The sequence below is a fragment of the Xiphias gladius genome, chromosome 16 (assembly GCF_016859285.1).
Source record: "Xiphias gladius isolate SHS-SW01 ecotype Sanya breed wild chromosome 16, ASM1685928v1, whole genome shotgun sequence".
NCBI classification, from domain to species: domain Eukaryota; kingdom Metazoa; phylum Chordata; class Actinopteri; order Istiophoriformes; family Xiphiidae; genus Xiphias; species Xiphias gladius.
The window spans coordinates 23,925,449-23,938,852 of NC_053415.1; the positions used below are offsets into that span (position 1 = coordinate 23,925,449).

Consider the following 13,404-nt stretch of genomic DNA (forward strand, 5'->3'; position numbering starts at 1 on the left):
GGGAAATAGTTGAAATGAATGCAATATGTGTGGCCTGTGTAGTGTACACTAGTCTCTGCAGACCGTGACACAGGTCAGCAGACATCCTCATGTACCAGAACTATCATTTTGTGTCTGAATTTAAGCGCATATCTAATCCCTAGTTTTAAATTGTCATCACATTGTGCTCATGTACAACTGTAATCAGCTGTTCAGGGTATGATGCATGAGTCTGTAAAAAAGGAAAGAGACTCAACTTTCAACCTGAGAAGCTTCACTTGTAATCTTTCCGAGGAATGTCACTGACGCAGCAGGGGAAACTTTCCCCTTGATTTTCATACGGAAGAAAGCTCATTTCATAGGAATACATTAAAAATCTTCTAAAATTTCTTTCCATTGCGCGCGCAGGCAATCTACACCGGCGGACGGCACAGCTGCAGTTCAGAAGCCCCCTGTGTCACACTCTGGCGGTGAGGTCTTCCTTCACCAAGCTTTACTTATGTTGTGAATGATGTAAGGAAACCACAAAAGGTATCTGAGGATGATGATTCTTTGGAAAGTAAAACGCAGGCATAAACCACAGACTGCAGCTGCAACAGTAAGTATAATATATAACAGCATGTTACCTTGTAAAGGTGATTTTATTTTGAAACGGAACATTTGATGATTAACAGTTTAGCCTAACAGCTTAAAGGTCAAAGTAGGTTACAGGGGAATTAAGGCACAATCAGTGGAGTCGAAATAGTGAAACCTGTTTGGGAAAATGACAAAAACATGAAATGGTGTGAGAAGTATTTACACACTCGTTTGCCCCAAACACAGCCACAGTTTGTGTGTTCTCACAGGCAGAATGGTGGCTTTACTTCCAAAAATCGCCACATTTGGCACGTTTTACAGGTAAAATCCTGTGTATATGTGATTTTATATATAGCGCTCACTCCTTTTCTCTCACTTGCTTTACCCTCACTCCCACTTTCTAACCAAATCTAGGTTAGACTTGTTGTAGAAGCTGTTTTTGTCAGTTCCCAACAGAAAACATTTTTTTGAAGACAACACAGAGAGTCCAGACGCTACAATGTGTGCAGGATATTTGGGCCAACTAATCTCCTAGGAAGTGAACTCCCACTGGTTGAAAATATGACGACTAGTCTTGGACAAGTCATGCCAATAAAACAAAAACCTACTGTTCTGCAAGTTTTCAGTGCGAATATCATTCGACTTCATCATCATTAATATAAAACATGTCAACTCAGAACCTATTTTGTTTTTTTTGACATAATGATATCGAATATATATTTCTTTTTTGTGTGTTCTTTGTTGATAAAGTTAATCTCCGTGTCAACCTGTGCTTTCCTGCAGTGATCACATAAATTTGTGATTTTTGTGTAACTGGCTGAAAATGTTGAAATGTGTCCTGACTATAAAACATCATGACATATGTTTAGATAGCTGCAGCAATCAATAACTGAGTCAGCGAGGAGAAAGCACTGGTGGTTACAGGGAAGAGTCTGTGTCTTGAGGCTCAGCTTCTGACAAAAGATACATCTTCTTTTCTCTGCAGTTCCAGTGGTGGGAAAACGAGAGGTGAGCCGAAACCACCGATCAACAGTTCGGAGCTTGAGCCGTGTCAGCTGCACAGTTGTGGTTTTGTGTGTGTCTGCGCTGTGGGGGAGCCCATGAAGGAGTGAGTTGTACATCGTCTCAGCGCCAGTGATTCAGCAGCAGCACCGCTAAGAAACTAGTAGACCACAGAGGGGCTTCGCTCCCTCTGTGTGTGTGTGTGTGTGTGTGATATTCTCACTAAAATCTGATGTTAAACTGAAATTCACAGTCAGTGACACGCAGCTTTTATTCTGTCGTCATAACAAACTGACGTAGAGACACCAACGACGGACAGTAGACAGATTCTGACACTTTCTTGAAATGTAGGAATAAGTCATCATTTGAACAAACAGGAGGAAGGTGAAGAAAGCGTCAGCTGGTAAGGAAGGGGGGGGGGGGGCTTTATGTTATGGCAGCACATCTATGTGATGAAGACTGATGAGACAGGTGGATTTTTTACATATAAATATCTACGTAGTAGAGTACAGCTCTGAGATCAGGCCCTGCTCATCTTTGTTGCTGAATAGGCACACGTGCAGTTAAATAAACTAATACTCATTTTTTTCCAATAACCAATCAAGTCTATAATATGTCACAAAATGGATACATATTGATATACACACACATACATATACACATACATATATATATATATATACATATACATACATACATACTTACATTTATATACATACATACATATATCAGTCATTTTACATGAGTTTGCGCAGTTGTCAGGGGAATGTAGATGTTTAAATTTCCATTATTTCAGAGGACTTTTCCATTGTGGTTTAAAAGCCAAAGATAATGATAAGCACCTACAGTTACAGTGACAACTGGCTCCGGAACAGATACTGAATACAATTGTCTTGTCAACTGCTGTTTCAAAGTTCAAAAAGGAGCTTCCTTCCCTCTGGACCTCATCCTGTGTCTACTGCATGTGTAATTATGCTGCGCGATTGAGTTGACGTGTTGCTCTGCATCCTGCACCGTATGTGGTAGAGGCATCAAATGATGCTTGGGTGGTACAGTGGTGTTTCCATTCATTTTTTCACGAGTGAAGGAAAAGAGCGGAGAGTGTTAATGGACGCGAGTGAACTTTAATACCTCAATGAAGACGAGAAGGTGCCCTGCAGCAGAAAACTGATAAAAGAGAGCAGGGGGATCTTCGCTGTTTTGAAATCTCCCATTTTCATCTGCCCAAAGTGCTGTGTGCACCGTGTACAGTACTATTTGTTCCTAAAATGGATGGTGGAAGGCGTTCCACCACAAGCATTCGGAACTTGGCTGCAGCGAGTTTTTCTCCCATTCAGCCACAATATCATTTGTTAGGTCCGACTAGGCTACGCTCTGATTTATGACTTGATCTCTGCACTTTGACAGGAAAAAAAAAAAAAGCATCAAGGCTGGATTTCCAATAATACTGTAACATGTCCTCTCTCCACTGAGCGTTTTTCTCGGGAATGAAACAGGTTGGAATGAAAAAGTCGTTGTGCTTTTTCCTTCCGGGGAAGTGCCGTTTAGTCCCTAAGAGTTGTGAACACACACACACGAAAATTGGTTTCGCTATACTTGTGAGGTCATTGTATTTACTTGCAGTCATTCCGAGGATAGTCTAAAACTCAGACCTGCAATAATTTATTTGGTACCACTTTCTGACAAGGCACCATTTAAAAAGGCTTCATAAGCTTTTATACTGCAAGTCCAAAATTCACTCCAAATGTTCACCAGCTAGTCGCCACCTTTGTCTCCCTGCTTTTGGTGCTAGGCACGTCGTGTGCTAGGCACAGTTTTTTAGAGTTTGTTTGCTGAAAACAGCAGCCCGCTTGCTGCTAAAAACGAGAGCAGAAAGACTGAGCCACAACACTAGAGTTTTTGGTCGGAAAAACCAAAACCAGTGAGTTCTGAGACGCTAAAAGCCTGCATGGAGCTTATATGCTGGCAAGCTAACAGGGTTTTTAAATAACATACGTCGAAGAGTTAAGTAAACAATCAGTTTGACATTTGCCAAATTGAACACAAGTTGACAGAACATTCTTGCTTCGTAATGAATCACAGACTAAGACTCTAAGTTATCAAAACTCTCTCACTTTTGCTGAAGCAAGATGAACAACCCTGATTTGTTGGCACGATTGCAATTTTGACTTTAAATGTTGATCATTTAGATTTGTAAGGCTTAACAACTAGTAACTGTTATTTATGCCAAAGAACATGGGTTGACCTTTACACAGAGCGTATAGGCTGGTTATGCAGTGGTACACCATTTCAGGACAGCAGTGTTTGCCGGTAGATTCCTGTTGCAAATGCAAGGATTATGGTGATAGAACAAAGTATGGTAATTTTAGATGTTTGTGCTCAACCATCTGCTTGCAGATTCGGAAAACATCCAGTATGTATGGGACTAGACCCCTCTGGCAGCCTGAATAAAGTATCTGTGAGGTGATGACAGAAGGTTGTCATGATGATCTTGTAAAGGGATGATGGCCTGCAAGTTTGTGAGGTGTGCGGTTTTCCTCTACATGAACTGTGTGTGTGTGTGTGTTGATCCTGTTATGGAGCCGGAGCAACAACCACCTGCTTTGCATTGGGCGCTGTGCCATCTGAAAAGTGACTCAGTGTGTCCAGGCCACAGATGGGTAAGCAACCACTGGCCATTAACACATTAAACACACAATAAGACACACAATCACAATTGATTTGCTTGCACGTGGATTCACTTATTTTACTCATGTGAGCAAACAGACTGACGAACAGGAGAGTGCCATTAACGTCTGTTGATGCAAGCATGTGCTAACCTTTTCAGAATGACTCAGTCGGACGGTTAAAAGCCCTGCGCTGCATCTGACCTCATTTAGCTGTTGTCGGTTATCAGAGGGCACATTACTTTCCCCTCCGTGTATGAATTATTACATGACCGAGCCTCATCCGAAGGCCAAATTCGGCTCCACGAATGGTGCACTTTTATGATGCTCTAGACGGCAGATGATATGTTTCCCCTTCGTCCTGGCTTTAACAGTAATTTATCTCGTCCTGCAGAGTCACTTCCAAAATAATATATTATATGCATATATTAATAATAAAAACACGTTTTGGGGCTGAGTCAACTGTGGAAAGTGGTCTGAATGGTACTTGGTGTTCTTCCGTGTAACACCAAAGAAGGCTCTACGGAATTTGTTGGTCTATGAAAAATTTTGGGAAGGGGGAAATCTCTTCAGAGTAGTAACACATAACCATCCAAACCTCATGGAGGGAAACCCCATCTGTCTGCTGAGAGTGGCCATTGACAGAGTGGTTATTTTTCTACTGAAACCATAGCAATCCGGGGAGAAATTCAGCGGCTCGGGATAGAATTGCCAAAGAAACCATGTGATAAAGAGAAAAGCATTTGCAGCGGATGAAATTTTCTGGAGCGATGGACTGAAAATCTCAGAGAAAGAGACACAAGGGAGATGACAAAGCTTTTAATGGCGTCTCTCTCTCCCTCTCTGTAGACAGACTCGCTGTGTTCACTTCAGCGACACCGACACTATCAGTTTTTCCAATAACCTCACTCTGTCCGTCTGGACAGCGGAGAGGCAGAGGGGGATCTCTTTCCCAGAATAGACTGACTCAGGACACGCCAGTGTTTGCTGTATTTTTCAAAATTATAACATCGAGAGCGTATTGGAAACAGGACTGTGAATCAGTCGTGTCATTATAATGTGTATTTAATCATCGGTTAAATCAGACTGAGGGGGAACTCTTACACACACTAGAAAATTTAGACAACCTTACCTCATGATGGGTCTTCTGGTCTAGTTCCAGCATGTTTCTAGACGAGTTATCACAATATCACAATCATTTACTCCAGTTGAGAATCTCTACAATAAGCAGAAACGTCATCTGGGATCTTTTACTAGTTTGTGCAACAGTTTTTTTTTTATGTACATGATGCAACAGTGATTTAACCTACTTGAACCTACCTCGAGAAAGCTTGCACTTCCAGATAGTCACTGTCTTGAGTGATGTGTATTGGACTTCCTTTCTGGAATTAACAGAAGAAGAACTAAATAGCTTGGAATAACACCCAAACCCATTTTCAGGCATTTAAAATCTATGGCAGAAATGGTTGAAAGCTATACTGCAACAGTCTGTGCTCCTACATCAGTTCACGTCCTCACTGGGGACAGGGAAACAGTTACAACAATAATGTTTACTGAGGAATTTAAGATCAGTATAGTTCTTGGAAACAGTAGTTTGATAAAATATTCTTAACTCCAGCCAATTTTTAAGTTTTTCAGAAGCTTTCAATGCCGAAGACCATTTTCAGGGTTTCTGGAGGGTTCATCAGATTAAATTTAGGACTGGTCTGGATCTTTTTAACACTACACAAAATGCAGTTTAATTAACACAAAAAATTTAACACAAAAAGAATCACATACAGAAACATTTTAGAACTAACAGTACCGCCTACGGCAGCCAGAGACAAGATTTAAGACTTTTTCAAATTGAATTCTAGACTTTTTAATAACTTCTAACTTCTTTCGTCTTGTTCTGGAAGAATGTCATGATAAGACAAATGCTCATGGCTCGGTTTGGAGGGCGATAAGACATGATCTACTTCATCGTGTGGGTCGGATGACTTGGTGGCGTCCGGGCTAGGTGGTGGATTGTAGAAACACCACCGCTAAATAAAACCCAAAACATTCCAATTAATCTCCCCACCACACTTTCGGGAGGTGCCCCAGACTCATCACCACATCGTTGCCCCTTCATTTTCAGAGCCGCTGATTGTTTCCCTCCTACTCTCTTTCTTCATGTAAACAGTTCAGCTAATCCAGGATAACAACTAACCTCAGTCTTGCTCATGTCTCCCTCCATTCCCTCTTTCTCTGAACATACTGAGGCCCTTCACTGTTAGCAGCTGCAAGGCCAAACAGAACAAGGGTATGAGTAATTGTATAAACGGAGCAGCTGTTCGGCTGAATAAAATGTTTGAAAATCAGCTTCCCTGTGTTAACAAAGCAAACATGTGTTGAAGTGACACGTGGGGAATGGAGAGGATTGCAGGGGCACAATGACACTGATAGCAAACATGTCTGTAAGATGAAACCACGCATCAGCACAGAAACTGTTTGAATTATTAATGTTCCATGCACATCACCATGTCAGCGCTGTCGTTTAGGGAATAAAAAAGCTCATCATCTGAGAGGGAATAACTGATTGTGATTAGCTGGCATCTGACAGACTTCGGTTAGTGACAGAAATTTCCCCTGACTGACGGAAACTCTGCAGTAGTTTTTCTGTGGCAGTTTCTGTGGCAGCTTTTGGATTGGACTGATTGTTGTGGTGGTGATGTAAGTGCCAAATGTCATACGGCGCCGCTGCACTACAAGTGTTGTGGTAGTACAACGTAAGCTTTCTGTCAAAATACTGAAGAAGTGCTGCCCTCAACAGAACAGGCGAGTATGTTCAGAGAAACTATCAACACATTCCTGTAGCATTTGTGTAAGGCTTTAAAACTAACTAAAGGCTTTAAAACCAACAATACAGATTTTCCCTACAAGTATTATATCATCATAGATAGAGCACCAAATGAGTCGAAGCATTTCTGTGTCCTGATTAATTTTCCATCAGATCATTTCAGCACCTCAGAAGTGTGGAGTAATGTTCACAGAGTGCGATGCTTTAAACAGAAAAGCGTTTGTTTCTAACCTGGATGACTGGTTCCTGTTGCTACAGATGGTTATTCAGAGTGCATTAGTCTACTCAGGCATTGTAGTGGACACACTGTATCCACATCTGCATGTGTCCTGAATTAATTTGAAGTGGCTTGAAGTGACACATGCTGTTAGTTGTTGTCCTGTACGAGCATAGGATTTAGATATAGGTTTTCTGGCTTGTAAAAACAAGGTTGGTTACGTAAATGTAAGCTGGTGGCAGTTTAAACAAAGTAAGCAGGCTGTAATAGTGGGCAATGAACAAGCATGAATTATGTAATAAAAATGTAAAGCAAAACTGTGGAACATAATGAAATATATTACTTTAGGGGGAATATAACCATGAGAGGCAAGTGGAAACTACAGAAGCAAATGCTTAAATTTGCTCAAAGTCCTGTCCTACATGTCCTGAAGTCCTAAATGCTGAACCTCAATACTTTTCTTGGTACGGAATGAAATGTGTCTGACTATCAAAACTTTCGAGGTAAAGAGGGAATTGACTGTCTGTTTGGATTCCTAATTGATTTCAATCAAAATTTTGTCAATTTTATCTGGGAAAAATTTTCGTATGGCTGCTTGGGTCTAGACAGCATTTATCATTGGAGAAGTTTGGCTTTTTCTGTTAAATGAGAAAAAAAAATATTTTCAGAATATATACCTCGTACCGGAAAGTAAAGTTTCATAAAAAAGTATTGTTTTGGATTCTATACTAAAAGCCAGGAATGAATTGGAACTAGTATGGAAAAATTTCATACAATACCCAGCTCTACTAAAAACTTGCATGTTTTGAGGCATTGTTATTGTTCCTTCCTTCAAATTATTCTGATCTTGTGCAGTCCAGAAATGCCTTTTCTGACTTTTCCTCATAGTCTGAAGTGATTAATCTGGAGAGATACATTTGAGTTATATATAATGGTCTTTTGACTGCTAATTTTTCCAAATATCCACAAACATTCAAGGAGTTTCAGCTCGCATCAAAACCCTGAAATATGTATATAATCATATTCACATTCAAGAAAAAAGCCAGCCACATAAATTCATTTACTAATGTTTGCTAACCAGCACTGCAATGTAATAAAGTTACAGTATACAACAAAACTGAAAACAAAAATATTGCATTAACCGTTGAGGAATTACAGCCATTTTTTATACAGTTCCTCATTTTCAGAGGCTCAAATGTAATTGCACACAACAACTAAACAACTATCAATATTAGGATTATTTTTAATACTTGGATGAAAATCTTTCGCAGTCAATAACTTCCTGAAGTCTGGAACCCATGGACTTCACCAAATGCTGAGTTTCTTTTTGACAGATGATGTGGTTTGGTTTGGATCACGAGTCGTTCCTTTCCTTCTCCATATTTTTCTCTTTCCATCATTCTGGTACAAAGTTCATCTTGGTTTCATCTGTCCAAAGAATCCTGTTCCAGAACTGGGGAGGCTTTTTTAGAGGGTTTCTGGCAAGGTCTAATCTGGTCCTTCTCTTCTTGAGTGTTACCAGTGGTTTGCAACTTTTGGTAAACCCTCCGTACATCTCTTGATTGTAGACTTTGACAATGTTACTCCTACATCATCAGGAAGGGTTTTTCTTCACCAAGGAAGGAATTCTGCAATCATCCACTTTAATTGTCTTCCGTGGTCTTCCAGGCCTTTTGCTGTTGATGAGTTCGCCAGTGCATTCTCTCTTGTTAAGAATGTACCAAATGGTTGATTTGGCCACTGGTAAAGTTTCTGCTTCTGTCTATAGGTTTGTTCTTTCAGCCTCACGATGACCTCCTTCATTTGCATTGACACTTCTTTGGACTGCATATTCAGAGTTTCACACCTGGCCATGAAACTGAATGTCAGTCAATTTTCCAATTACTTTCAAGCCTCTGAAAATGAAGGACAATGTATTAAAATGGCTGCACTCCCTAAACAGTTAACGAGATATTTTTATTCAACAGCCTTGAATTAAAGCTGAAAGTCTTCACTTCAATCACATCTTGATGGCGTCTTTTAAAATTTATCATGGTGATGTACAGAGGCAAAAGTTAAAAAAATGTGTCACTGTCAAAATACTTATGGACCTAACCGTTTGTGTGTGTGTGTGTGTGTGTGTGTGTGTGTGTGTGTGTGTGTGTGTGTCTATATATATATATATATATATATATATATATATATATATATATAAATGTGTGTATATATATATATATATAAATGTGTATGTGTGTATATACACACACACACACACACACACACACACACACACACACACATATACACCTACATAAATACATACATATACACAAATATACATACAATGGCGACAGCAACATCGAGAAGAAGGAACACGAGAAGTTCGAAAAATACCAAGGGCTGAAAGAGGAGCTACAAAAAAGATGTGGGGAGTAAAGGCAACAGTGGTGCCATTGGAGCAGTGGAGGCTGTGACCCACAAACTGGAAGAATGGCTCCAGCAGATTCCAGGTACAACATCTGAGGTCTCTGTCCAGAGGAGCACAGTCCTAGGAACAGCTAAGATACTGCACAGAACCCTCAAACTCCCAGGCCTCTGGTAGAGGACCCGGGCTTGAGGAATATACATATACATACACAAATATATACACATATATACATACATACATACATACATACACACACACACACACACACACACACACACACACACACACACACACACACACACACATATGTATATATATGTATATACATGTATATACATATATAGGCGGGTTCGATTTTATGTATCATTAAAAACAAACAGACTGCACTGAGAATAAGGGCCCCAAAGTACAACCTCAGTGCAACAAAAGTGATTACACCTCGTATTTCCAGAATTCCAGTTAAGGCTAACTGCACAACAAGGTTATGAAATAGATAAAATACCCTGTCAACACCACAGCTTCATCGATTTTGGCCTGGGTTGTGTCTAATGCAACATGGCTCCACATGGCAAGGAACTGCCTGAACAAGTGAGAAACCAGATAGTGAGACTTCATAAAGAGGGGAGAGGGTACAAGAGCATCAGTAGGCTACTGATCATCCGCTGAAAGTTGTAGTTCGGAGGTTAGGAAGAGCCATACTAGCAATAACGGGAGCCTCACTGGCTGTCCAAGCACAATTCACTATTTACGCAACCTTGCATTGAAAACAGGCGGATAAGTGCTTCTGACTTGGCACAAGAATTATTTGTGGAAATTGGTGTTTCACTGACTGATCAGACAGTGTGAAGGATGTTGCATGAAGGCAGCCTCTCCAAGAAGAAAAACCACTGCTCACAAAATGGCACAAAACTGCAAGATTAAACTTTGCCAAAGACCATGAAAAGAAGCCTGATAAAATGTTGGCAGCACGTTCTTTGGTCAGATGATACAAAAATAAATTTGGATCAGAGGCGGTCCAGCATGTTTGGTGTGGACCTGGCCAGGACCACCACAGTGAAAGCACAGTGCGGACCGTAAAACATGGGGTCGGGAGTTCACTGATATGGGGCTTCATGAGTGCAAAAGGTGTCGGGGAGATCACATTTATAAATGGCACTATGAATGCAAGTTAACATAGCCTACCCCAAATACTGAATGAAAAGATGACTCCCAGTCACAAGAAGCTTGGCAGTAGAGGAATTTTCCACCATGACAATGATCCCAAACACACTGCAACAAATCACAGAAAAGCTTTTAGAGAACAAAAAAGTAAAAACTATGACCCGGCCAAGTGTGTCCCCTGACTTGAATCCAACAGAGACTCTCTGGAGTATTTTAAAGCAGGAGGTAGAGCAATAAAAAAACCCTGCAGCAAAGAGCAGCTGAAAAGAAACATCTGTGAGGACTGGCAGATCCACAGATTTGCAAAAGACCAGTATCATCCATGCCCAGGAGGATCGCATCAATCATCAAAAATAAAGGCAGGCCTACAAAATATTTAAAAAGAAAAACAAAAGACTGGAATCTCACTAATGAAGGGTGAAGTGACTTTTGATGCAGTTGGTTTTTAAATATGAACCTTCTGTTATAGTTTAATCGGTCAAACATTTGTGTTTTTCAGATTAATTGAGTTCATGCTGTAATTACTTATAATCTTAGTGATACTGACCAGGGCTGCACTCGGTTCTGCTGTGTACCGTATACTGGCTTCCTGCGATCGCAGTGTGTTTCTGGTGTAGCCAGACCTTACACACGGATGTCATGATGCATATTTAGCCTCTATGTTCGCGATATGCACGGATATTGCACCTATATGGGATGTGTGTGTGTGTGTGTGTGTGTGTGTGTGTGTGTGTGTCTGCTGGGATAACAGCTTTCCAGTTCACAGTGACCTTTCCAACAGGAAGCACCTGTTCACTTTCCCTCTGACTATCTCACACAAACACAAACGCGCACTAAATATCCCACGTGTGAGGAAAGATTTCTAAACACAGATCCGAAGGTGGAGACCTTGACTTCGGACCATCCGCACTTTGTGCCACTCGTAAAGTTTCAGTTTTTCTCAAACACACACACACACACACGACGTGGGTGGGAGGTTGAAAATGTGAGGCTGCACAGCAGAGAGTAACACTGGCAGGTGTACAAAATATTAAATATTTGCAATCAGGTATTAAATAAACGTAGAATTTGTCAAATACTTCCTGAAGACACTGAATCAGCCCTGTTAGTCTTCATCCCGGCTCCAACACACAGATGTCAAACAAATCAGCCCCGAGGGTCAGAATGAATATAATTTACTCTACGAGAACAATTGCGATGAAGCTTCAGCCTTCAAATAAACTGCGATGTGACAAGCATCTGCCCGAAAATACAGCTGCTTATCACATCTTTGCTATGAGTTTTGAAATGTTATGAAATCTGGTTTTGACAAGTGACTCAGTTCAGACTTCACTGATGAAATGATAGATTTGGTGAACAGTTACCTTCCAACATTAAAAGAAAAAAAAGAAAAAAAGGAAAAAAAAAAAAACCAAGCTACTTGCACTGAAAACGGATGGGGTATTCTTACAGCAGATTTTGTCACTTTTTTAAAAACAAAAAAGGACCTTAAGGACTATGCACTGAACAATGCATCGTATCCTAAAAACTGTTTATGTGGCTTGAATATTAAATCTTAATATGCAAAATAACTACTATTTTTAGGTTTAAAAAATTTTAGATAAGTATAAAGTACAACGTTTTTCTCTGAAATGTTGTGGAGCAGAAGTATAAAGTAGCAGAATTTAAAAATTTAAATACTCAAGTACCTCAAATTGTACCACCACTGTTTATGCATAAGTTGTATAAATACTAAATATAAAAGAACCTTTAATTTGGTAACAGCCCTTAAATCAAACAGGATGTCAAATAAGTAATTTACTTTACAGGAACAGTACTGATGACCCAGACAAACAATGCCAAACTCAAGCTCAAAGTGTCCGCAAACCTTTAATACAAATTATGCAAAGAGATCATAGTTGGCGTAAAGAGATGACGTTTTGATGTCAAAAATCAGGTGTTTGTGGGTTCCTGGGTGGAACCACAAACAGACGTCACTTGGGTTTCACTTTTGTTTCTGGCTGCGAGGGAAAAAAAAAAACCCTTGAGAAAGCATCCGCAGAGACATCGAGCTCATTTTTCTCAAGAATATGAAGCAACATGCTGTAGGCTCGCGGCAATAAGTGCCAGAACTACCTTTCAATCCAAATGTTTGCCTTCACTGATGAGAAAAGAAGGGATTCTGTGTACACAAACTGAAAACAGGCCTGTCACATTCAAGGAAAACTACGCTGTGCAGCAGGTTCAGTACGTAAACAGATAAGATCAAATATTAAATATATGCTACAATGTTAAGCCTTGAGATCCCTGTGTGAGAGGGATGACAGAGTTGAATTTGTAGATAGTTTGGGAAGCAACGGAGAGAATGTCAGTGAAGACAAGTGAAACTCTGAAAATTTAACTAATATTTGCTGAGGTTGGTGGTGAAAGAGTATTAGAGTTACCAAATTTAATGCTAAACTACAGACTCTTTATTAAACTTTGGTGCCACTATATTCTTCTTGATAGAAGCATCATTTCGTCCTGAAGTTCAGCCTCTACTTTGTCAGACAGCGTGAGCAGCACTTTAGTTGCTCAATTCTTGGAATCCCCCATG

The 13,404-nt window shown here is 40.2% G+C and overlaps 1 protein-coding gene across 2 annotated transcripts in view; it reads right to left on the reverse strand.

Moving 5' to 3' along the window:
* Positions 1-1,620: 1,620 nt before the first annotated feature.
* Positions 1,621-13,404, reverse strand: part of man1a2 (mannosidase, alpha, class 1A, member 2) — a 137,195-nt gene continuing 125,411 nt past the window's right edge. Inside the window, exons 15-17 of one of the 2 annotated variants that reach the window (XM_040148288.1) lie at positions 5,544-5,605; positions 5,356-5,392; positions 1,621-1,641 (exon numbers count right to left, since the gene is read on the reverse strand). In XM_040148288.1, the coding sequence (XP_040004222.1) occupies positions 5,376-5,392; positions 5,544-5,605 (79 nt within the window). In that variant the 3' untranslated portion in view covers positions 1,621-1,641; positions 5,356-5,375. Of the gene's footprint in view, positions 1,642-5,175; positions 5,211-5,355; positions 5,393-5,543; positions 5,606-13,404 lie in introns of those variants that run through there. The other variant, XM_040148287.1, reaches the window with a different exon arrangement.